This window comes from Humulus lupulus, chromosome 1, assembly GCF_963169125.1.
Source record: "Humulus lupulus chromosome 1, drHumLupu1.1, whole genome shotgun sequence".
Lineage (NCBI taxonomy): Eukaryota > Viridiplantae > Streptophyta > Magnoliopsida > Rosales > Cannabaceae > Humulus > Humulus lupulus.
The window spans coordinates 26,661,014-26,687,212 of NC_084793.1; the positions used below are offsets into that span (position 1 = coordinate 26,661,014).

The window sequence follows — 26,199 nt, forward strand, 5'->3', positions numbered from 1 at the left end:
ATGGTGATATGCATACAATATGAGCTGTGTTTTTGGATAGTTTGTTTCTTATCTTTAGTTATCAATTGGGATGAGTTGAATTTCTAAGCAACTTCCCTAAGTTTCGTATACTCAACAGTGTTGGAAAATTATATTATATTTGACTAATTCTATTTAGTATGCTAAGAAGTAAGAGCAACATTTTGGGTACTAAATGGCAAGAGTTGTAATGTATTAGTATTTTTTCAAAAATGGTTATTTTGTTTGTCATCTAAATTGTTTTGCCACGTTTTGTGTCATAAAGAAAAAACATGTTTTTATTCCCTTTTCCTTTGGTAGTGTTCTACCGTATAATCCAAAAATTTGGATAGAATTTCATTGGATGTATGTATGTGTATCTATTGGATTGAAATAATCATGAAAAAAACAAATTATATTTACCTAAAATTTGTTGTTTGGAGAATTGAAAAAATATTTTGACTTGTAATTTTTGTTAATATTTATAATAAAATTTTAAAAAAAATTAAAAATATAAGACGTATACGTTTAATATACTAAGTGCAAGCAACTTGCAATGCATGTTTGTTTAGTTTTATTTTAAAAAAAATTATTAATTATTTTTATAATTTTTTTATGATTGTCATATAAAATTTTAAAAAATAAAAAATATTATATATAAAAGAATGACATAAACATATTAAAAAAAAATAAACCAAAACATTCCCTATGATTTTTTTAAAATATATAAATAATATGATAACATTTTGGATCACAAACTATCATATTTAAGATAGAAAACATTCATGATATTATTCAAAACACACATCAACGATTGGGGAAGACACTTGTTTATTCTTGATAGAAAAAAAATATTATTCTACTTTTTTATAAGGTTACACAATCATATTCTTTGTACACACCACACTGATATATACTATATATAATATTTGTTACTATTTAATATTTATATATGTTAGATTAAGTGATAAAAAAAAAGTAAACATATTTTCTTTTTAAAAATAAATGATAAATTTTTTTTTTATAAAATTAGGATTATGTATTAAATAATATTATTATATAATATTAATAATAATATTTTATATTATTTGAATTTATATTAATATAATTACTGAATATTTATTCTACTAAAATTTTATAAAAATTAATATTATGCATTATATATTATTATAATATTTAAATATATATTAATATAATTATTGTTGACGCCATTTTTCGTCAAACAGTGAAAGAAGAGCACATAAACAATAGTTGATAATGGCCAATTGAAATAAAACAATGTAAACACACGATTTTTACGTGGTTCAGCAGTTAAATCTGCCTAGTCCACGAGTCTTTGTTATTAAACTCAAGATTATCTCTAGGAACTCTTCAAGAATGAATTCTCCAGAGTTTTCTCTCAAGGATCAGAATTTCGGTCATTTACAATGGTGCATGGCCTCTCTATTTATAGAGAAGGCTGCAGAATACTATCCCACATATTTTGGGTAGTTACTCTTTTTGTACAAATAAAAAAATGGCTTTACATGCCTATAATCAGATATAAAAGGAAACGTCCCCTGAAGACCAGGAGACGTATAACTGACCAAATAATATCCCACGATTCTAGGGGATTTACAATAATAAATGAGGATTACATCTCATATTTATAACACTTGTAGATATTCAAGGTGGTTATCGCGTATCTCTAAGGCTTTAGCTTCCCAGGTTTCCCGTCATATATCGAGCTAGAAACATCTCCCGAGGCCACATGGCTTTCGAGATCGTACGTGCGTCGAGCTCGGGACCCCTGATCCGAAGTCGTCCCTGAAGATGAGTGTGTTCCCGGAGCTATCTTTCGAGATCATGAATACTTCGAGGTAACCATACTCGAGGTCGTCTATATCCTGCAAGCTCGACATACAACCCTGGAGCATGTTTCCAACCTTATGTGTCCACTTATTTGCGAATCCAACTTTCGAGGTCATAATTAACATATCTCGAAATCTGGGTGTAACATCTTGCCCCCTCAAAAGTATTTGTTCGAATCCTAAGAGAAGGAAACTTTTGAACTACTTTCTTTGAGAACTGTACCGTCATACACTCTTGAAAATGGACATGCGTCAATTGGGTATTGCTCATTTTTGGTACTTGAGTACCTTGGAAACACGCCCACGATCGTCCGTCTGACACCTTTTCGGCGCCATCTTGTCATTGATCCCTGACCGTTGGATTTTGCAAGGATTTTGTTCAACGTTCCAGAATAATTCCTTTTTCCCACCTATATATACAAGACCCCACTCTTCATCTTCTTTTTCACTTTTGTTCACCATAAGCAAGAAAAGAAGAAAAAAGAAAACCAGAGACCTTCCTAAAAAGCTTCTGTCCCGCGCATGTTTTCTCGGCCAAAGAAACAAAGAAATCCTGGTCTGTTCGAGTCAGTGAGTTCTTATTTGCTACCTCTTCTTCAATCGACAATCTCTCTGTCGTCGCCATTATTGTGTAAGTAAGCAATCTTTGTTTCCCATTTTGTCAGTTTTTATTCAAACTGTTCTTGCTGTGTATGTGTATATACTAGTTTACATCCTTAGCATAATACGATAGGAGGTTTTGATCCGATAGACTCTTATGCTTTTTAGACTTCCATACTGGATTTACATCACTGGCTTATACCCAGTTTTCATATTTGAGTGAGGTTTCAATTTTCTGGGTTTTGAAAAAAAAAATTTGGGCGACGTTTCTTGTACACTAAGTTTTCGGGTAAAAAACATGGGCCTTGATAAATATACGAAACCCAAGGTTGCCTTTCCTGGTTAACCGCCACTTTCTTTTCCCTTGATTTTCGAGATTTTCAAAAAATTATCCACGCTCCTTTCTTTTTTCGTGGAACGCACGCCCTGACTCTTCAATAAGGGTCTTGATATTTAGCTTGTTTCGCTCCTAAACCCCGAGCTCGTAAGTTCGAGCTCGGAACTCTTGCATGCCTGGCCCTCACCATTTTTTCTTTCTCGCTAGATATCACAGAATCTGGAAAGACGATGGGGGTCGTTGCTGGCACTCCCTTACAAGCCAAAATCTCCGAGCCCAGAATCGTTATTCGCCCGCAATCAACGTCGGATAAGAGAATACGAGCTTGCGCGCGAGCAAGAGGACATTCGAGCTCACTACCGCCGCCAGATTGACGAGGTCATAGAGGGGAAGAGGAGAGTTCTTCGAGAGGCCCTCTATCCGGAATCCAATTCAGGACCTAGGCCGATTCCTCTCGATCCTTCGTTAAAGGTTACTGTCGCGTACCATCCGGGAGAGCTCAAATTCTCACTAATGGGGGAACCTTCCTCCTCGCAGCCGGGGAGAGAAATATTTGAGGCCGAGCACTACTGGAGCTTGGTTACCACAACTAGCCAGATAAGTGACATCCTGGCTTTCCACGGCCTTAGCCTGTCAGGCTCCTTGAAGTGTCGACCTCCGGCCAACCATGAACGAAGCTGCTTCACCCCTGGGGGTCGCGACACCAGTGTGAAATACGCGGCCTGGAGCCAGGAACATATGAGGGCAGGAGCTCTGTTGCCCTTGAAGTCTTTTTTCAAGGACTTCACGGATTTCGTTGGGTTGGCTCCGTTCCAACTCAACACCAACTCTTACAGGGTACTGTCTGCCCTGAGGTCCTTATACCACGAGATGGGGTGGAAAGGACCATCGCCTCAAGAGATCTTGTATCTCTTTTGTCTGAAAAGTAACCCCTCCCAAGCTCGGGGAGGGGATGGCTTTTATTACCCTTCGAGCTATCCCAAGGAGAAGAAGGTCTTTGAAGATCTTCCCAATCATCCGCTCGATTTCAAAAGGGCTTTCTTCTGGACAGATGGTCTGTCCCCGTCTCGACACTATTCGTTCAGGCGGATTCGTAAGTATTCTTGTTATCTTTATTTCTGTGCTCGTGACTTTAGCTCTTAGACCCGTACTTAGTAGAAATATGTTGTCTTTCAGCCAATTTTCAGCGTCCCACTCCCGACGATACAATGAAGGAGCATAGAGAGACCCTGCTCCAACTCCCACATGGCAGGAGGTCTCTTATACCTTATACACGAGGATAAGCTCCGAAAGTGCGGACTTTTGGGGGAGGGCTAGTCCACCTTTGACTGGTCCAATATAAAATATGAAAACTGGGAGCAGATGCCACTGCCCACAGGCGCCCTTCCTTCGAGGAGAGAAACGAGGCCGCCACTTCCAGTTCGCCCAAGGAGCCCGCTGTCTAGGAATGAGGCTAATGATGAAGCCTCAAGCTCGGATTCAGATGAAGGTAAATTCCTTCCTACCTCGAGAATGTGGTCCCCGACCTTACTAAAACCCAGGCCCAATAGGTTAGTCTCGTGCCCACAGGATAGATACCACTTCTACATATGGAGTTGGGTAGATGACTGTGTCCATAGGTTTGATAGTGGGCTCGGGAAAACGACACCATGTACACCACGGACGAGATGTGGAACGGGATAGTCGTTCAGTATGGGACCAACGATTATAGGGACCTCTCGAGGTTATCACCCACATATAGGGAAGGCACTCCCCCCGCCTCCTCTTAAGACGGGGGAATTTCATGGTCCCCAAGTTCGAGCTCGGGGGAGAGTTCCAGTTAGGTTTTTTCTTTACCTGGTTTCCCTCTCTTTCCAAACTTATTATCATTGTCTAACTTATTGGAACTGCGCAGGTGCCATGAATCCCGACCTCGACGCTGTGCTCTTTAGCGATGGGGGAGCTGGCGCCCAGAAGAGCAAACGTCCGAGAATACCACGGAGGTCCGACCGACCATCCAAGGTACCCAGACGCCACGAGACGACCCCCACGGCCCAGACTACTGTGAGCACAGCCACGGAACCGACTGTCCAGGTTGATGCGTCTGGCTCGACCGCGCCCATCTCGCTTCCTCCGACCGAAACTCAAATAACAGTTGTTCGGCCCTCGAAGAAACCTTCTATCTCCAAGGTTCAGCTGCCGACGGACCGAACTCATATTGAGGAGTTCTTGCTCGATGGCGCCGCTGGGACAGAAGGGGTTGTGCTCAGCTCGGATGTCCTTTCTCGAGTGGGTCAGAGCTTTTCTGGCTTCGACGCCGACCACTGGGACCTCGTGCGCAAGGCCTCGGACTGCAATACTCTTTATGATAAGAGTATCGAACTCACCGCCGCGGTAGCCTTCGCAGCTCTATTTTAAATATTTGTGCCTCAGTTCACAATTTTGATTCGTTCTTTGTGTTTCAGGCCCTTGTCGTTTCAGCACAGCTCAACTATAAGCTGACCAACGAGGTGCAAACGAGCATGTCTCTGGCCCAGAAGTCGAAGGATCTCGAGCTTAAGATGGCTGACGAGCTCAAAGACTCGAAGTCTGAACTTGAAAAAATGAAGACCCGTCTCGAGGAGCTGGAGAAGTCGAATGCCGAGCTTGAGCAGGCAAAGACTTGTCTCGAGAAGGCCAATGCCAAGCTCGAAGAGGAGAAATCTGCCACCTTCGACTTCATGGAGAGCGAGAAGGCCCGCCTCCTGGACTAGTATAAGGAGCAGAAGGAGAAAGCGGTTGACCAAGCCATGTACAAACTTTGGGCTGATAATGCCGACCTCGATACCAGCTTCCTGGGCCCTCTCGAGGCCACATATGTTGAGCGGTGGAATGCCCGTCTTGAGGCAAGTGAAGCTGCTCGAGAGGCGGCTCAGAAGGATAGTCATGCTATTCGTCCTGGGGGGTCCGGTGCTACTGATGCTGAGAAGGCCAAGGAGACTCATCTTCCTTAAATCTGATCTCGGGGAAATCATTTATTGGGGCTGCGTCCCCCTATTTTTGTAACTATCTTAATTTATGCCTACGGGGCTGATACAATTTCTTTAAATATCACTTACATGTGCTTTACATTTCTTGGCTCGAAATATTTTGCACATTTTTTATGGATGAATCATTTATGTTTATTTACTCATACAAACATATCATGGATTTAGGTTCGAAGCTCAATGCATTCATGCATAGTTTGTTCAAATTATCCGCTTCCGACCTCGTTATTTTTCAAAGTCGGGTATTACTTTAACCATGAACCCAAAAGTACTTATATGGTATGTAATGTGAATGATTTGGTTATATCTTTTTTTGTTTAGTCACTTTTACTCATCCTCAGTTTTTGCTCCGAGGTTAAGAGTTCGAAACTATTTTTCTTTAAGATATTCCAGCCTCGATCTCGACTTGTTTCGCGATAGGTTTAGGTTCCTACTTATCATCGATTAATTTTTTGGCTGGTTTGTTCCAAACCTGTTAAGTTTGCACATCTGGTTAACTCCAAACGTTTTAGGTTTTTGGTAGTTCGGTTATGTCCGAACTATCTAAGCTCGCATACTTGGTTATCTCCAACTACTTTATGTTTTTGATAATTCGGTTATGTCCGAACTATCTCAGCTCGTGTATTTGGTTATATCCAAATACTTTATATATTTTTTTTGCATATGTTATTTTATTTTTTAAGCTAATGGTATATGTACCAATGATGCCCCCTTAATATCCTATGAGTGTGACCATAGGTTATTAAATTAAGAGAGATTGCAAAAATGAAAAGAAATAACATATTTGAACGAAATGGAACTTTTATTTGATGACATTCAAAAACAAATAAGCTAATACAAATAGAAACTCATGGTTATAGGCAACACTTTTCCTATACTACTGATAGTAAGGTCTAAGGTGTTCGCCATTCCATGCTCGCGGTATTAGGCTCCTGTCCAATCTCGCAAGTTTGTACACACCAGGTCGGATGACTGACTCTATCTGGTACGGTCCTTCCCAGTTCGGCCCGAGCACTCCAACTGCCGGATCTCGAGTAGCCAAGAATACACGTCTTAACACCAGATCTCCCATTCCGAATTTTCGATCTCGAACCCTCTTGTTGAAATATCTGGTAGTTCGTTGCTGGTAGACAGCATTTCTCAGCTGGGCCTCTTCTCTTTTTTCTTCGATCAAGTCTAAGGTTTCCTCGAGCTGAGTATGGTTTGAAATTTGGTCGTAGGTCTGAGTTCAGATCGTTGGGATTTCAACTTCTATGGGCAACATTGCCTCGCAGCCGTATGCTAGAGAGAACGGGGTATGTCCTGTCGAGGTTCGAGCCGTTGTCCTGTATCCCCAAAGGACTTGGGGCAATTCTTCGGGCCACCGTCCCTTCGCTTCCTCCAACTTTTTCTTTAGTGAAATCTTGAGAGTTTTGTTCACAGCTTCGACCTGGCCATTCGCTTGAGGGTGGGCCACTGATGAAAAACTCTTTATTATACCGTTCTTCTCACAAAAATTGGTGAATAGGTCGCAATCGAACTGAGTTCCGTTGTCGGATACGATCTTCCTCGGTACTCCATATCGGCACACGATGCTCTTTACAACGAAATCAAGGATTTTCTTTGAAGTTATAGTTGCCAATGGTTCAGACTCCGTCCATTTTGTGAAGTAATCCACGGCGACTACAGCATATTTTACTCCGCCTTTGCCAGTCGGGAGAGAGCCTATGAGGTCGATGCCCCATACTGCAAAAGGCCATGGGGATGTCAACATGGTCAGCTCGGATGGTGGAGCTCGGGGTATCGTGGCGAATCTCTGGCATTTGTCGCATTTCTTCACATACTCGAAAGAATCCGCTTTAATGGTTGGCCAGAAATATCACTGGCGTATGATCTTCTTGGACAGGCTGTGCCCCCCAGTGTGATCTCCGCAGAACCCTTCATGAATTTCTTCGATGATTTTCTTAGCCTCAGGGAGGGGTTACGCACCTGAGTAACGACATGGAATATCCCCTTCGGTACAGCCTTCCATCCAAAATTGTGTAACGAGGAAGTTGGTACATCAACTTTCGAGCTTGGTTCCGATCTTTTGGAAGAACTCCGTTTTCGAGATAATCAACTATCGGGGTCATCCAAGTCGGCTCTGTTTCGATCATACACACATCATCCTTTTCTGGCTCGTTTATACTAGGTTCTGATAAGTGTTCTATGGGTACAACATTCAGCTCTTCATTTTCGGTGGATGTGGCGAGTCGAGCTAAGGCATCTGCATTTGAGTTCCGTTCTCGGGGGACTTGTTCGATTGCATAAAACTCAAAATACTCTAATGCAGATTTTGCCTTCTCCAGGTAAGCTGCCATTCTTGTGCCTCGAGCCTGGTATTCTCCCAAGATTTGATTAACCACGAGTTGGGAGTCACTGTAGCAATGTATAGATTTAGCCTTGAGCTCCTTTGCTATTCGTAGTCCCGCGAGTAGAGCCTCGTACTCGGCCTCATTATTCGATGCTTTAAAGCCAAATCTTAAAGTGGAGTGAAATTTACTCCCTGCGGGGGTGATCAGAATAACCCCTGCCCTTGCTCCATTTTCATTTGATGAGCCGTTGACGTAAAGTTTCCATAGCTCGTGGGCTGTGGTTATTACCTCGTCGTCGGCTATTCCAGTACATTCCACTATAAAGTCCGCCAGTGCATGTGCCTTAATGGTCGTCCTCGGGTGGTAGGTGATCTCGAACTGTCCGAGCTCAACAGCCCATTTAAGAAGTCGACCTGAAGCCTCTGGTTTGGATAGGACTTGCCTAAGTGGCTGATCAGTCAGTACATGAATGGGATGTGCCTGAAAGTAAGGGCGGAGTTTACGGGATGAATGAACTAAACTGAGCGCGAGTTTCTCCATCAGTGGATACCTTGACTCTGCCCCCAGTAATCTTTTACTGATGTAGTAAACGGGTCTCTGCACCCTCTCTTCTTCTCGAATGAGCACTGCGCTTATCGCGTGTTCGGTGGTTGAGAGGTATAGGTACAATACTTCTCCCGTTTCAGGTTTTGATAGGATGGGCGGTTCTGCTAGGTGCTTTTTGAGCTCCTGAAAGGCCAGCTCGCATTCCTCTGTCCATTCAAATTTCTTACCTCCTCTCAGTAAGTTGAAAAATGGAAGACCACGATCCGTAGATTTCGAGATGAATCTGCTTAGGACCGCCATCCTGCTAGTCAGACTTTGGACATCCTTGTGCCTTCGAGGCGAGGGCATGTCAATCAGGGCCTTGATCTTGTCGGGATTAGCCTCGATTCCACGGGAGTTCACAATAAAGCCCAGAAATTTTCCTGAAAATACCCCAAAAGTGCACTTATGAGGATTTAGCTTCATGTTATACTTTCTGAGCACGCCGAAGCACTCTTCGAGGTCGTCAACATGGTTCTTGTTGAGTTGAGACTTTACAAGCATGTCATCAACATAAACCTCCATGTTGTTCCCAATTTGTTCCGAAAACATCATGTTTATGAGCCGCTGGTATGTGGCCCCAGCATTCTTGAGCCCGAATGGCATGACATTATAACAATATAGCCCTTTATCCGTGATGAAGCTCGTATGTTCTTGGTCTGGGGCGTGCATGGGAATCTGGTTATATCCAGAATAGGCATCCATGAACGACATCAGGCCATGCCCCGCTGTGGCATCCACGAGCTGGTCAATCCTTGGTAACGGAAAACAGTCTTTTGGGCAAGCTTTGTTGAGATCTGAGTAGTCAATACAGGTTCTCCACGTCCCATTGGGCTTTGGGACCAACACCGGATTGGCTACCCAGTCAGGGTAAAAGGCGTCCCTAATGAAATGGTTTGCCTTTAACCTGTCAACCTCCTCCTTCAGTGCTTTCTTTCTGTTTTCGTCCAGCTGCCTTTGCTTTTGTTGCTTTGGGGGAAAGCTTTTGTTTATGTTTAGAGCATGGCTTGCTACATTCGGGCTTATCCCCACCATGTCGGAATGCGACCATGCGAAGACATCCTGGTTTTTCTTCAGAAAGCAAATTAATTGTTATTTTGTCTCATCTGGGAGGTGTTTCCCGACCTTCACCTTTCTCAAGGGTCCAGCTTCCTCGAGCTGAATTTCTTCGAGCTCCTCTAGAGGTTCGAGGTCAACTTTCTCCTCAATCCTCGGATCAATCTCCTCGTCGATTTCTAAGACCGTTCCATCTTTATTTTGTATGATAACGAGTGCCTGAGCGCTCGTTTGCTTCTTTCCCCTCAAAGAGATGCTATAGCACTCCCTCCCTGCCAGTTGGTCCCCTTTTAATGTCCCGACCCCGCTAGGGGTCGGGAACTTAAGGGCCAGATGCTTTACTGATGAAACTGCCCCCAGCCCGACCAGGGCAGGTCTCCCGAGCAGCACATTGTAGGCAGATGGCAAGTCTACCACCACGAACTCCATTATCTTGGTCATCGAGACTGGATAGTCTCCCAAGGTCACGGGGAGCTTAATGGATCCCATGCAGGCAGTTCCTTCTCCTGAAAAGCCATACAAAGTAGTTGCACATGCCTTCAGGTCGCGAAGGGAGAGTCCCATTTTCTCGAGGGTTGCTTTGTAAAGAATGTTGACTGAGCTCCCATTATCTATGAGAACTCGGTGGACTCTTTTGTTGGCGAGCTGAAGAGTAATAACCAGCGGATCATGATGTGGGAACTGAACATGGAAGGCGTCCTCCTCAGTGAAGGTTATGGGTTGTGATTCAATCCTCTGGATTTTAGGTGCCCTAGGTTCGGGTTCATAAGGAGACCCGTCCCCTGTCTTAAGCTCGTTAACATATCTCTTTTGGGCATTCCTACCCCCTCCTGCGAGATGAGGCCCTCCCGAGATGGTTATTACGTCCTCTCCATCTATCGGGGGGGGGGGGGGGGGAGGGGGGGCGCCTGTCCTCTTCCCGAGATTGGGAGTTATTATTTTGTGTCGTCGGAGGCGCGGCTACTCTCTGGCTTGCGGCCGTCTGACCAGTATTCTGGTTTTTGACATACTGCCGGAAGTAACCTCTCGAGATCAACCCTTCGATCTCGTCCTTCAGTTGTCGACATTCATCAGTTGTGTGCCCGGTGTCTCTGTGGAACCGGCAATGCTTACTGGAATCCCTCTTGGATTTTTGATTTCTCATTGGGTCCGGACGCCTGAAGGGGACCTGGTTTTCATTAGCCCGGTATATGTTTTCCCGAGACTCGTTGAGCTCGGTGTGCACTTTATACACGGAGAAATACCTCTCTCCTTTCTTTTTCTTTCCTCCCTCAGCTTCGGGATTACTTCCTTCGTTCTTTTTCCTCTTGGATGGGTTCTCCGAGGCAGGCTTTGGTGCCGCTGGGTCCGCCGAGGTTGAGGCAGAGTTGATGTTTATCGTTGTAGTTTCGGACTGGGAGGTCGCTTTGAGCGTCGACCTCGCTTCCTCTACATTGACAAACCTCTGCGCTCGTCTGTTAAACTCGGTTATTGACCTTACCGATTTCCCTTGCATGTCGTCCCAAAGGGCACTTCCCGGTAATACTCCAGCTCGGATTGCCATTAGGTGTCCACTGTCATCCACATCCCGAGCTTGGGCTACTTCCAGATTGAATCTTGTTAAGTAACTCTTCAATGTTTCACCCGGTTGCTGCCGGACGTCAGTTAAGGTGGATGCTTCTGGTCTGACCCCTACCATTGCTCTGAACTGCTTCTTAAAGTCTTTAGACAACTACTCCCATGAGGTTATTGAGTGTATCTTGTACTTTTCAAACCAAATTTTGGTGGGTCCTGCCAATGATGTTGGAAACAACATGCACCTGAGCTCATAACCCACGTTATTGGCTCTCATGATAGTGTTGAACGTGCTCAGGTGACTGCATGGGTCGGTCTTTCCTTCAAACGTTGGGACGTGAGGAATCCGAAACCCTTGAGGAAATTGAGTGTCAGAAATATGGGGAGCAAACGGTTCGAGCTCCTCATCAGAGTACTCATATCGACTCAATCCTCGTTCATTCTTCAAAAACCTAAAGGCTCTTTCGAGCTGATCGATTCTTTCTTGGACTGGGTCAGTAGGAGGTGCTGTCTGGAATTGACTGTCATTGATCGTGATTCCAGGATCGCGTCTCCACGAGGGATCTCTACGCCTATTCAAGCGATCCCTTAGGTCCGGATTTGTTTGATCTCCATTCCCCCGACTCTGATTCAGATGATTGCGCAGGTCGGGATGATTCTTGCGACTTCCAGTATTCTTACGACCTCGGTCGTGTTTGCTGACGGACCTAGTCTCTCCGGATTCGTCACTGGTGAGACTCATTGCTCGGTTGTTTCGCGATGGATTCTTTCCACGTCGCCTCGTCTCCGCGGTGCGAGACCGAGATGTCTGACTTCTCTCAGATGGAGCGCCTCCCTGTTTCCTTGTCCATTCCCTGCACGCCCTTGATCCTGATCTCGAACAGGTTGAGCGTTTCTGCGGGGTAGCGAAGGATATCTTATGGGTGATGGAGGGAACCGTATAGGCGACGGTGGCTGCCATCCTTGTCGCGGTCTAGAGGGTCCAGAATTTGCCCGAGATGGGTCAGTCGCGTTCGGTGCGCTACCAGGTACCTGAGTCCGAGCCTCTACAGGGGTTCAATTATTCTCAGTTCCTGCAGGCACTTCCACAGGCGGGTTAGGTGGGGCCCGAGCTCGGGTACTCCTCTGGGGCCTAGGAGGAGCAGATGGCTCTGCTGGCGCCGAAGGTTGAGTCGGCCTCCTTGTGGCAACATCCTTCCGTGGACGCCCACGGGGCCTCCGGGGAGGAACATGCACGTCCCTTGGAGGAGGGACTTGGTTTTCGCGCGGAGGCGGGGGCTAAGCCACCTGCGCCTCTGCAGCTATCCTAGTCAACTCCTCATTCCGTTTGTTGGCCTCTGCCAACAGCTGTTTCAACTGCCGGTTTTCCAGTTCTACAATAGGAACGTAACGCTCAGGATTGTAGTACATATCCTCATCCCTTGGTGGAGGCGGTGGTCCCTGGGAATCAGAAGACTCACTCCTCTCCTCAACATCCGGGTTCTCCATTGGTTGTTTTCCAGGACGTCTTGGGTAATTTTCTTCAGGGGTGTTCTAATTGTTTGTGGTCATGATTTTCTCAGGGATGAATGCTTAAGGCTCTCAATGAAAGCACCAAACTGTTGACGCCGTTTTTCGTCAAACAGTGAAAGAAGAGCACATAAACAATAGTTGATAATGGCCAATTGAAATAAAACAATGTAAACACACGATTTTTACGTGGTTCAGCAGTTAAATCTGCCTAGTCCACGAGTCTTTGTTATTAAACTCAAGATTATCTCTAGGAATTCTTCAAGAATGAATTCTCCAAAGTTTTCTCTCAAGGATCAGAATTTCGGTCATTTACAATGGTGCATGGCCTCTCTATTTATAGAGAAGGCTGCAGAATACTATCCCACATATTTTGGGTAGTTACTCTTTTTGTATAAATAAAATAAATGGCTTTACATGCCTATAATCAGATATAAAAGGAAACATCCCCTGAAGACCAGGAGACGTATAACTGACCAAATAATATCCCACGATTCTAGGGGATTTACAATAATAAATGAGGATTACATCTCATATTTATAACACTTGTAGATATTCAAGGTGGTTATCGCGTATCTCTAAGGCTTTAGCTTCCCAGGTTTCCCGTCATCTATCGAGCTAGAAACATCTCCCGAGGCCACATGGCTTTCGAGATCGCACGTGCGTCGAGCTCGGGACCCCTGATCCGAAGTCGTCCCTGAAGATGAGTGTGTTCCCAGAGATATCTTTCGAGATCATGAATACTTCGAAGTCACCATACTCGAGGTCGTCTATATCCTGCAAGCTCGACATACAACCCTGGAGCATGTTTCCAACCTTATGTGTCCACTTATTTGCGAATCCAATTTTCGAGGTCATAATTAACATATCTCGAAATCTGGGTGTAACAATTATTAAATATTTAGTATTGTATTAAATATTAGTATAATAATAATATTTTATAATATTTGAATATATATTAATATAATTACTAAATAATTATTTTACTGTATATTTTAAAATAATTTTTATTAATCTTAAAAGTATATTCTATTAAATATTTACAATATTTCACTGAAGTTAAAAACAAAAATCGTTAAAACAAAAAACTCTTAAATACACACTTTTTATATACAATAGATATTTAATGTGTTCAAGACTTTATATATTTAAATTTTAAAAATTTTAACTTTCATTTTTTTTCTTTCTAAAATCGTAGAAAGTAGTTTTCTTTTTTTAAATACTTTTAAAAAAACTAGAATGAACTATACAGTAGTGCAACAAAAGTATATATATTTTTTAAAATAAAAAGTAACATAAATAAACAAAATTACTAAAGAATGGTTTAAGATATGTTGTGGTGGAATGCAATATAAATCACAGATCATCTACATTTGTTGACACATGTATTTTAATATCATTCAAAACGTGTCTATATGGTATTATACTTTCGCAGCCTATAACATAACCCAAATATCCACCACAGAACCTCCTCCTCTTCTCCACTCCATGTGTTGCAGATTTTTATTTTTTAAATCTGCCTGAGCATGTATGTCCGTACAAATACAAATTCACATTGAAAACTATATAGCATTTTTTTTTATTATACTGTTCCCTTTTATTTTTCTATGTCTCCAATTTTACAGTTTACATACCTCGCTTGATAATATACTTATATATGTAATTTTACATTTCATATCCTTGTGAAAATACGGTCATTTTGGCATTTTCTATAAAATTTGAGAAACTTTTGGGGAGGGCCGCAGGAAATTCAATTCAAAAAGTAGATTTTTCATAAATATGCTTTTATGCCATTATTATGAAAGAAAAAAAATAAGGAATGGAACTCAACTAACTAAATAAGAGTAAAATTATAGCATAAACTAACTTTAATACAAAAATATGAGAAACTAAACCCTTGAAAGTAAAAATTCTTAATAAAAGCCATATAACAACTTTTTTTTTGTTTGACAAAAAACCTTATTTTTGCAAACTTTATTAAGAAACCCATATAAAATGTAATGCTTCTCTATTAGGGCCCATTAGAAAATGCTACTTAAAGGCCCAACCCAACTTCGACCCAAATCCCCCCAATATCAGTGTACATTCACACATTAGAATTTAGCATAGCCAATTACCATGAAAATGTCTCGGCTTAAAATTGAGACAGACTAGTTCACTCTAAATAGAATCAAAATAACAAGCCAGCAAATCCTTGCATTCCAAAAAGATGAGATCTCAGTAGTAAAATTCTCATAATCCACCTCGAAGTTGGTGTGCTCTGTCTTGTGATAGCTAATTACTCTGATACTTTTATATAGTTCTACACTTGGTTTTTTCAATCTATAAACTATGTATAAAGCAAGCAAACTCCACCGCATAATCATCACAACAAGTCCATTCTTATTATAACAAAGCATATTCATTCCACTATGACGGACCTCGTGATTTTGATTAAACTGTTCAATCAGAATACAAGCTTTCCAGGAAAAATCTATACTGATTTTCCATGAGTTCCATGTTCGACATAGTTTATGCATCGAGAGAACAATTTCTTCCACTGTAAAGGAACGAAAGCATTTCACTACAGATTAATTTTACCTGCCAAATACCATGAGTGCATGGCGAGGCTACCAAAGGACATGATATTAGCAAGAGAAGACAAGCCATGAATCATCCCAAACTTCTTATTCATGGCTGCAAGCTTTGGATTCACCTTGGCAACTTCCACATTCTTTGACCACCCAACTTCACCCCCAATGTTCTCCTCTCTCTCCACCTTATGTCTTTGCTTCATCATCTAAACAATATGAAGGACCAATATGCTAATTTAGTATTCGCAATTTAGCATAATAATAGATGTGCACACGTATATGATTCTGTTTCCTATTCCCAACTGAATGAAATGGAATTGTATGGAAAATTGTTTGAAAGCAACTGACAAACACTTAAAACTTTTTGGCGTGTTTCGAAGTCAAATAGTAATCATCTAAATTTCCATTGTCAAGCTTGGCAATGAAGTTAGTAATTATACATCAATTTAAAATAAAATTTTTACATTTTTTCAAGATAAGTACTCAGTATAATCACACCGATTCTCATGCTCCCTTGAGAATTGTAGAGTGCCTCAATTTTCTCCATTTCCATAATTACAATGTAATTACTTAGTTAAACATACATGTCTAACCTATTAATTCCCCACTAATTACATCAAATTCCAATTAACATGTAACTTCCGAAGCACAACCTTAGCTATTCCTTCCTCGTTTGGGTAATGTCCAAGTGTATAATGAATAAGTAAAACACATCAATGATGACAATGAATGAGAAAGAGAAGTACTTGCGTTATCGTCAATCACATATTAGTAAACATAACCTAAGAACTGCTAGCTAACAAGAAAATCTAAGAACTTTCACATTTTTTGAGAAACAATGGAAACTTAAATCAATCATTTAGCTACTAATTATATGAAAAACACAAGGCTTCTAAGTATATATGAAAAATAGACAAGTTTTAAGAGAAACTGACCTCAATGGTCATGGGTGTAAAGACAAATAAATTTGTTAGATTGAAGGCGAATGCAGAAAGCAAAAACCCGAGTTGGTATTTCTCAGTAGTAGCTGACGTCTTCCATGGATGCAGATACCCAAACGATGCTACTGATACTGCGCAACAAGTACCCACCATTGAGAAGTATGCAGGGAACATTTTGCTCTGCAAATTACCAAATTGATGCCTCGGAAGGTTCCTAGTAAATTAAATCACAAAACAAGAATTTCCATGTTAGAAAAACCACCAACAGTGTCACATTAAAGAATTCATAATGATGTTGAATAATAGTAATTACTGAAAGAATAAGCCCAAACTCTGAATTAGCCTAGTTTATTTGAATTGACTTCTAGGAGAAAAGATCAAAGAACTAATTTTTCTCAGTCATGAGAAATAGGAGACAATAAATTATATGAAATCAACTCGAATAATTATCAGTGAAAACCCTTTTAGAATGAATAGCCCTGACACGATTTACTGTCCCTGACCAATCTCACAATTTTCTCCAAGTTTAACAAAAGAAAAAACCGAGAATCCACTTTCCCATCAACCAAACAGACCATATCAACATCCAATTCCACATTTGTATTTTTCTAGAAATGAAGAACAATATAACAATTCAAACGATAAATAGGTACTCTATATTAACAAGGAAGAAAACGTACTTGAACATGATGATACCACCAATGAAGGTGACCCATAGAGCGGCGCCCCAAGCGGTGGAGAAGCAGAGAAGATGAGCCAATTTGAGGTAGGTGTAGATTTTGGGGGAATTGCTACCGTCTGACTTGGATCCAAAGCTCTCCGGTGAGAATATCACTCCGATAGCTAAGAAAGTCACCGCAGTGAGGAATCGAGACAACCAACCCATCTCTCAATCTCTCTCTCTCTCTGATTTTTAGATTTTGCTGAACAAGATTAAGATTTTTCGGTAGAAGAAGAAGAATACTAGGTTTTATAACAATGTGAGGGCATATCTACAGTAGTAGTGGTACTGGTAATAATATTACTTTGATGACGTGGCCCAATACCTGATCGTTAGTATTTTCCCCATAACGGCGCCTTCTCGAACACTTATTTTTCAAAAGTACGATATATTGCATTATTTTTACACAAAACTACAATTATTATTTTTATATAAAAAAACTATACAATTTTGGGTTCATTTATTGTTTTTTATTTACTTGTATATAATTACGAGAAATGATAGGAAATGACCCAAAATAAAAGCATTAAGTAGTTAATGTTTTCATTTTTAAAATTGTAGAGAAATGATCTTTTTACATTAATGATTATCTTAATTGTTATTTTTTATAATTTATTTATTTATTTAGAACTGTATATCTTTAATATAGTGGCATATGCATATTAATTTTGTTTAATTAGTTTTTATTTTAATGTTATATTGATTTTTTAAGTTTTTTATATCTTGTTGGTATATTATTTTCCAATTAGTGTATATATTTTTTGTGGTATAGTATATATAATTTTTTTTTGTGATATTTAGTTTTTATTTTATTATACATAGTGGTAGTATATAATTTTGTATCATATTATATACATTTTAATGGTAGTATATAACTTTGTTAGCATAATATATACATTTTTTAGTAATAATTTTGTAAGTTTTGATGGTATATTATTTTTCAACTCAGTATATATATTTTGTGATATGATATATTATTTAACAACCCATAAAAAACGAAAAAAAATCAAAATAACTTTAAAATAAAAACTAATTAAACAAAACTAATATATATACCATAATATTAAAATATTTATAATAAAATAGTAATTTGTTAAATAGCATATTTGGTAATATGTGATATTAAAAAAAAATTAAGCTATTTTACTACAAAATAAAAAATATAAACATTTAATTACTTAATTTTTTTTTCTAAGTGATATAGGGAGCATAATAGTTTAGACTTTTTCTTATTACTTTTTTTTTTCTCTCACCTCATATGAACTTAATATGCCACATGAGACCAATAATGAAAAATTAGACAACTTTTGAGTTCATTGTTGACTAAATTTGAATTGAACATATAAATTTTACACATTTACAAAACAATTATATTTGTATTTATTAAAAAAAAATTGAAGGTATAGACTAATATTAAAAAAGACAAAAATGCCTAAAATAGTAACTAAAAAACATATAAAATTATTATAATAATACATTTAATTACAATATAAAATAATAAACATACTCAAACTAAATATGGATGCAATTATTATTGTTGCAAAAAATAAAAAATAAATGAAATTACCAAATTTAATTATTGGATTGAGTTGAATACTATATTGCTTTTTTTAAGACGATTGTGACACTGTCAATAATTGTGCAAGTAAACTATCAATCATGTCATCTCATAATAAAACATTCACATTTGTCTTCAGACTTTTACTTCATTGTAGAAAACCAAAAATACAAAACATCCTGCTACTGCTCGGAATTCATATGAAAAAATATATATTTATTTTTTTTTTAAGAAAAAATGAGATGTTAATAGAGAAAAACACTAATAAATATGTGGTAATTTGACTTGATTAAATAAATTTTATTCTAAAAAAATAAAAATGTCACATCACACTACACCACCAACTCAGTTTGGTCAGACCATTAGGGCACATCCCCAATAATAGAATCTCCATCTTGTATACATCTCCAAAAAAAAAGTGCTCTTATTCAATCTTAGACTCTTTCACTAAGGAGTCAAGATGATAATTTTTTTTCTATTTTTAACAATTCACAATTAATAAATTCCAACAATTATTCACTTATTTAAGAGATTAGTTAATGCACATTTCACTTGCTTATTTATCCAAATATCGAATTAGTTTTTGAGCTACAACTTCACTAGTCTCTAATATTTTATATAAGATTAGACATCCTTCAATCAATTTTTAATAATATGCAATATTACTGATTTTATTTTATTTTGAATAAATTGTTGGATTAGTTTATACATGATCTTTATTTATTTTCGTGTATATCTAATATTAAATAAATTAATACAAGATAGCCTAAAATATGTTTCTAAAATTGAATTCAAAGAGAAACAAATAATATAATACTTACAGTATACGCAGCGGAATTAAGAGTCATTCCTTCAGTTTCTCTAACTCATGTATCCTTTCTGTCGCAAAGTATTATCAAGAAACTGAACCGATCTTCTATTTTCTTCACAATCTTCCAATGTATCCTTAGAACCACCTAGACTAGTGTGGGCAATTCTCAACACATGAGATAGATATAGAGAGAATAATAGAAAATAACAAAGTGGCTTAGAAAATGACTTGTGTTTAGAGAGAAAATAAAACTATCAGAAAATCTGACTTGTGACAAATCTTCTCTCTAAGCACTCATTTTATAGACTCAATTAGGCCATTTAATTTAATTAAAAAATCAATAAAATAACAGTCATTTTGAAGCCCTAGGTCGAAATTATCATGGGCAATAGGCCCGTGAAATTTCCCATTTGATTATAAGCCCATTGGACTTAAAATCATGGCCTGTATTATTTTCTATTGATTTAATTAATTAAATAATTATTTAAATCCTTTATCAAATTAATTATATATAATTTGAACCTTGATTTAAATTTATTTATTAATTTAGATACCAATTTATCTTAATTAATAAATCTGCCATAATTTCTCTTTTATTCTCAAAATTACACAACTCTGTGAAACTATCCAAAATTGACCTGGTAAACTTTGATAATTCTAATTGATAATTAAATCAATTAATTGAGACTATCTAGATGATTTTATCCAAGGTACAATTGGGACCATGGGCCTATGAAATCAAACTCCAATAAGTTATCATAAATCTAACAAATAAATTTACTAACTTATTAATTCCTCGTGACTCCACTATAGACTTGGAATTGCACTCTTGAATTCATAGAACGCTCTATAACAAATATAGATACGCTATTAATTATCCATTGTTACAACCATAATTGTCACTCAATCCTCTATAGACGGTCTACAATGAGATAGAACTAAAATACCGTTTTACCCCTCATTGTATTTTATCCTTAAAACACTTAGTTCCTTGTAAATGATATTTCAGTGAACTAATTTAATTACTGAAATGAGATCTCTATCATTTAACACCTTGAACCAAACTAAAAGGAAACCATCGTTTCACTTCTTCATCATAAGCTATAGATGTTCATATCTATGATTAATACTCCCACTCAATTATACTACCAAGTTCCCAAGATGTAAGTATGGGCTAGTCCGTAGGGTAAGCTGGTAACGAACAAGTCAAATAACTCAAATAATACAATAAGTTAGAATACTAACCACTTAGAATTGAGATTGAATTGACCTATGGTCAACTATATGATATGACTAGAATAGATAATAACGGTATGTTTACTTATCTTATCAACTGTCAATATCGGTCCTGTCCGATGTAACAAATACATCCGATCTTTTCTACTTTGCTAATGTTCTGGAAAGAACATAACACTGTAATGTGTAAGTAGATTATATCGTAGATTGGCAAGTCAGTGTAAATCCGGTACACTGACTAATCTTAGGACTAACTTATTTTGAACATATAATCATATTTATATTCCGCTGTGATTACGTCACTATAAATAAGATTAGCTATATGCTCGGGATTTAATAGAAGTTTATATTAAACAAATAATCATGAAAATAAAACATGTGAGCAAAGTGATTGACCAAGTCAAAAAAATGATTTCTATTCTTTTATTGATAATAAAATGAGATTACAAAGAATTTGGGTTTTAATTAGGGCATAAAACTCTAACATAAATAACATTTTTGTCCCCCGAATTATGACCATTGTATGATCGTGCCTAGTGAATAATTCGCGATATTAAAAATTCCCTCCGAATTATGCACGTTACTAAAATATGAGACTTCTATTAGATTTCGTCCTATGTGGCTAATAGATTGATGACGTAGCATATTGTCTGTTGATGTGGCAATGTTATGTGTAGAATAATTATCAATCTTGCCCCCCGAACTTTGACCATTACCAAATTATACCCATTTTATAAAAATATATATATATGTTTTTTCTTAAAAATAATAATGTTATACCCAGATTTCGAGCTATGGTTATTATGACCTCGAAAGTTGGATTCGCAAATCAGTGAACTCATAAGGTCGGAAACATGCTCCAGAATTGCATGTTTAGCTTGCAGGATATAGACGACCTCGAGTATGGTGACCTCGAAGTACTCATGATCTCGGAAGATAGCTCCGGCAACACACTCATCTTCAGGGACTTCGGATCAGGGGTCCCGAGCTCGACGCACGTACGATCTCGAAAATCATGTGGCCTCGGGAGATATGCATAGCTCGATAGATGACGGGAAACCTGGGAGGCTAAAGCCTTAGAGATACGCGATAACCACCTTGAATATCTGCAAGTGTTATAAATATGAGATGTAATCCTCATTTATTATTGTAAATCCCCTAGAATCGTGGGATATTATTTGGTATCATACGTCTCCTGGTCTTTAAGGGACGTTTCCTTTTATATCTGATTATAGGCATTTAAAGCCATTAATTTTATTTATACAAAAAGAGTAACTACCCAAAGTATGTGGGATAGTATTATTTAGCCTTCTCTATAAATAGAGAAGCCATGCACCATTGTAAAGGACCGAAAATCTGATCCTTGAGAGAAAACTCTGGAGAATTCATTCTTGAAGAATTCCTAGAGATAATCTTGAGATTAATAACAAAGACTTGTGGACTAGGTAGATTTAACTGTTGAACCACGTAAAAATCGTGTGTTTACATTGTTTCATTTCAATTGGCCATTTTCAGTTATAGTTTACGTGCTATTCTTTCACTGTTTGACGAAAAACGGCGTCAATAAATAATTAAATCCTTAATAAATAAAATATTTTAATTATCAGCAAATAACTATTTTTTACTTTTTCTTAAATAATATTATTTAAAACTATTTTACAATGAACATTTAAAATAAAATACTACAACAAATAAAAAAAAATTAATTAAAGAGGTGGACAGAAGACTTAAATAAATAAATATAAATTTTAATTTAAGAAGAGGACAAAGGGGAAAAGACTTTGTTTTAAGATTTATTTTTTAATTTTATATTAACATATATACTGTAAAAGAAAATAAAAGTAAAAAAAAAAAATTATCTGCTATTAGTTAGATTTTTATTTTTTGAGTATTTGAATTTTATTTAATTAATTTGAAGCTTTCAGTATTGATTATTTTCTTAATCTTTTAAAATGATTTTTTTTTAATTTTTAAGGATTTAATTATTAATTTAAAAAAAAAAATAGTCTTAAGAAAAATGGCACAATTTGGTAGTGGTCAAAGTTCGGGGAGCAAAATTTCTAATTATTCTACACATGACACTGCCACATTAAGAGACAAAATGCTACATCATCAATCGATTAACCACCTAGGACAAAATCTAACAGAAGTCTCATATTTTAGTAATGTACATAGTTCAGGGGGGATTTTTAACATCGCAAATCATTCGAGGGGTACGATCATACAGTGGTCATAGTTCGGGGGGCAAAAATGTTATTTATTCTTTTATTTTAATGAAGTTTCATTCATAAACATGCTCACCACTTGATATCTATGTAACTTCTTATTTTATTCATTGTAATTTTGAATCATCTTTATAAAAACTATGGTGGTTTATCTAATTACATTTTAATGTACCAAATAAGTATAAAGTTATTTTTTTTCTTCATATTTATGGGATTTTTAATGAAAATATGGACATTTAATTTTTCTATTTTTTATAGTTTATTGATTTGGAAGTTCGTATTTATGGGATTTTATTTCCATAAATTTGATAAAAAATAGATAATTATGCCACATTTTTTTATCATAGTTATGTTTTCTTTAATTTTAAAAGTAATTTTATATTTTTTTCAAAATTTTCCTTCATTTTTTCTTCTATTTTTTCATTTTTTTCTACCAATTTTTTCATTTTTTTTCCATTTTTTTTCTTCTTCTTCATTTTTTTTAAATTTTTAATCATTTATCTATTTTTTTTTCTTTCATTTGTATTTTTTTTTTCATATTTTTAAATTTTCTTTCCTCTTATTTAAATTCATTTTTTCTTTTATTTTCCTTCACTTTTGTATTTATTATTTTATCCTTCCAATTTTTTCTTTTTTCTCACATATGAGCCTTTTTGTATTTCTTATTTTGCTTATTCCTTTTTTTCATTTTTTTTCTACCAATTTTTTCCTTTTTTTTTCTTTCAATTTTTCTTCTTCTTCTTTTCATTTTTATTCACTCATCTACTTTTTTTTCCTTCATCATTTATTTTGTTTTGTTTCTTCAGATTTTTATAGTTTTCTTTCCTCTGTTTTTTTTCCTTATTTTTTCTTTCTATTTTTTCTTCTTTTTTGTACTTATTATTTTCTCCTTCTATTTTTTTTACACGTATATTTTAACATTACATAATTAATTTACTATTTTATTATTTCTTATTTTTTATTATTGTAATTATTTTTCTTTTAGTTTTTTCCACTATATGTACAAAAATTCAAATCAAAATTTTCAGCATTTTCTTTTAACTGTAACCCTTATAGGAACATCCAAATTTGGAAAGAAAAATAATATAAATATGAAAGCATGAATGAGTAACCAGTTATCCCGATGAGAACATTCAAATCTAAAAAAAAAATTATATGAAAATGTGAATGTGTAACCAGTTATACTAGTGAGAACATCCAAATATGAGAATATATATATATATGAAAATTTGAATGGGTAACTAGTAACCCTAATAGGAACATGCAAATTCGGAAAGAAAAAAAATAGATACGAACGCGTGAATGGGTAACTAGTTACCTTGATGGGAACATTCGAATCTGAAGAAAAAAAAATCTAATGAAAATGTAAATGGGTAACCAGTTACCCTAGTGGGAACATACAAATTTGGAAATAAAAAAAAAAATGAAAACTTGAATGGGTAACCAGTAACCCATACAGGAATATCTACATTTTGAAAGAAAAAATATAGAACTAAAAAAACATGAATGAGTAACCAGTTACCATGATGTAAATATTCAACTTTGAAGAAAAAAAAACTTATTTGAAAATGTGAATGAGTACCTGGTTACCCTTATGGGAACATCCAAATTTAGAAAGAAAAAAAAGGTGCATATGAAAACGTGATTGCTATTAGTTACTTAACCCAAACAAATAAAAAATAGTCATGATCTTTAAACAAAATGTAAAAAAAAAAAAAGTTAGAACAAAAAAATGGATTTGATTTTTTTTATGTATGGTAAAAAAAAAGTACAATAATAAAAAAAGATAATAAATTATAAAATATTTTGAGTTGAAGGAGAGACGACTTAATAAGAAGTTTTCTTAAAAAAAATTGACAAAGAAAAAGGAGAAATAAAACGTTAATGAGAAGAGAAATTGAAGAGATAAAAACTAAAATTATTAAAGTGAAAATATATTTGTGATTTTAAATTGTAACATTAAATTATGAAAAATAAACATTGATCGATATAAAAACAATAAAATAGATCAAGTTCATTTTTTAGAATTGTATAATAAAACTAATATAAAAATAATCAAATGAAAAACACTTAAATAGCCAAAATAATCTCTTAATTTAAATAAACTCAATTAAAAGTAAAATTATATGGGAAACTAAATTTATAAAATTGAAATTTAAAAAGAAAACCATAAAATAAGTTATTTTGAAAAAAACCATATTTTTGTAAGCTTGTAAAAAAACAACTCATAAAAGATGTTAGTGAATCCAAATTCAATTTTATGATTTTTAAAAGGGTAGGTAACCATTTGGTACTCTGTGTTTTTGCAAAGTATCATTTTGGTACCTCTGTTTTCAATAATGCTCATATGGTATCCTGTATTTTAAAATCGTACATATTTGGTACCCTAAACTCAAATTTAATTAATAAAATTTTACCAATTTAATCAAACTGCTGTCAATTATATAAGTTCTAAATTTAAATTTAATTACTTAATTACATATAAATGATGACAGTTTGATTATATTGACAAAATTTTATCTATCAAATCTGAGTCTAGGGTATCAAATATGTATAATTTTAAAATACAATGTAACATATGAGCATTATTGAAAACAGAGGGTACCAAAATGATACTTTGCAAAAACATAGGATACCAAATGAGTAAATTCCCATTTTAAAACTAAAAAAATAGTAGGACCCACGTGAATACTTGATTGATTGCTTGTTTTGTCAAATTCTTAATCAAAATACTGATTCTAACTTTAAGCTATAAAATAGAATACACTATTTTTCACGTTTTCTCCCAATCCAAATTATTATATAATAAAATCTTAAAAATCTATCACTTTTTTATATTTTCAGATTATTTACCAATCACATATTTAGTTTTTTAAAATTCAAAAATAATTTACGGATTCTGAACCAATCATATTTTTAAAAATATATTTTAAGACTATAAATCCAAATTTTTATTTTAAAAGTATACATTTTAAAAATACAATTTTCCAATCGTAAACAGATCAGCGTTAACTTCCCTAGTATAAAATCGTAAAAAAGTCAAATGAAAATAGTATAACTTTGAAAACTTTTGGGCCGAAAAACTGAAAAGTATGTGTTTTCCGATATGGGCCAGAAAAAAATTCAAGCCCATCATTCACTTCACCTTATCCAACACGGGAGACACTTACTAAAAAACACGTGTCAAAGATCGGTTATTTGAAGGTACCACGTGGAGCGTCTAAATTCCGCGGTATATTTTTAACGATCCCGCTCGTTCATTTGAATAAAAAATATATATATAAGAATTTCCCTCCTTTAATTAAGAC

The 26,199-nt window shown here is 36.3% G+C and overlaps 2 protein-coding genes across 2 annotated transcripts; one reads left to right on the top strand and one right to left on the bottom strand.

Annotated features, from left to right (window-relative positions):
- The first annotated feature begins 4,151 nt into the window (after window positions 1-4,151).
- LOC133819283 (uncharacterized) lies at window positions 4,152-5,925 on the top strand. Its single transcript, XM_062252512.1, has 2 exons — window positions 4,152-5,157; window positions 5,229-5,925. The coding sequence occupies exons 1-2, from the start codon at window positions 4,477-4,479 to the stop codon at window positions 5,514-5,516; spliced, it is 969 nt and encodes a 322-aa protein (XP_062108496.1). The 5' UTR covers window positions 4,152-4,476; the 3' UTR covers window positions 5,517-5,925.
- A 9,260-nt stretch (window positions 5,926-15,185) lies between these two features.
- Window positions 15,186-17,319, bottom strand: LOC133789827 (uncharacterized). Its single transcript, XM_062227545.1, has 3 exons — window positions 17,021-17,319; window positions 16,335-16,554; window positions 15,186-15,605 (listed from the first exon to the last, which is right to left on the bottom strand). The coding sequence occupies exons 1-3, from the start codon at window positions 17,224-17,226 to the stop codon at window positions 15,390-15,392; spliced, it is 642 nt and encodes a 213-aa protein (XP_062083529.1). The 5' UTR covers window positions 17,227-17,319; the 3' UTR covers window positions 15,186-15,389.
- Between the last annotated feature and the right edge of the window lie 8,880 nt (window positions 17,320-26,199).

Excerpts from the sequence above, each read along its gene's own strand:
- LOC133789827 (XM_062227545.1), bottom strand. The coding sequence starts at position 17,226 with ATGGGTTGGTTGTCTCGATTCCTCACTGCGGTGACTTTCTTAGCTATC. Across the intron at positions 16,555-17,020 it reads GGTGGTATCATCATGTTCAA|GAACCTTCCGAGGCATCAAT; the intron begins GTACGTTTTCTT and ends TTAATTTACTAG. Across the intron at positions 15,606-16,334 it reads TTACACCCATGACCATTGAG|ATGATGAAGCAAAGACATAA; the intron begins GTCAGTTTCTCT and ends CATATTGTTTAG.
- LOC133819283 (XM_062252512.1), top strand. The coding sequence starts at position 4,477 with ATGGGACCAACGATTATAGGGACCTCTCGAGGTTATCACCCACATATA. Across the intron at positions 5,158-5,228 it reads GTATCGAACTCACCGCCGCG|GCCCTTGTCGTTTCAGCACA; the intron begins GTAGCCTTCGCA and ends TTTGTGTTTCAG.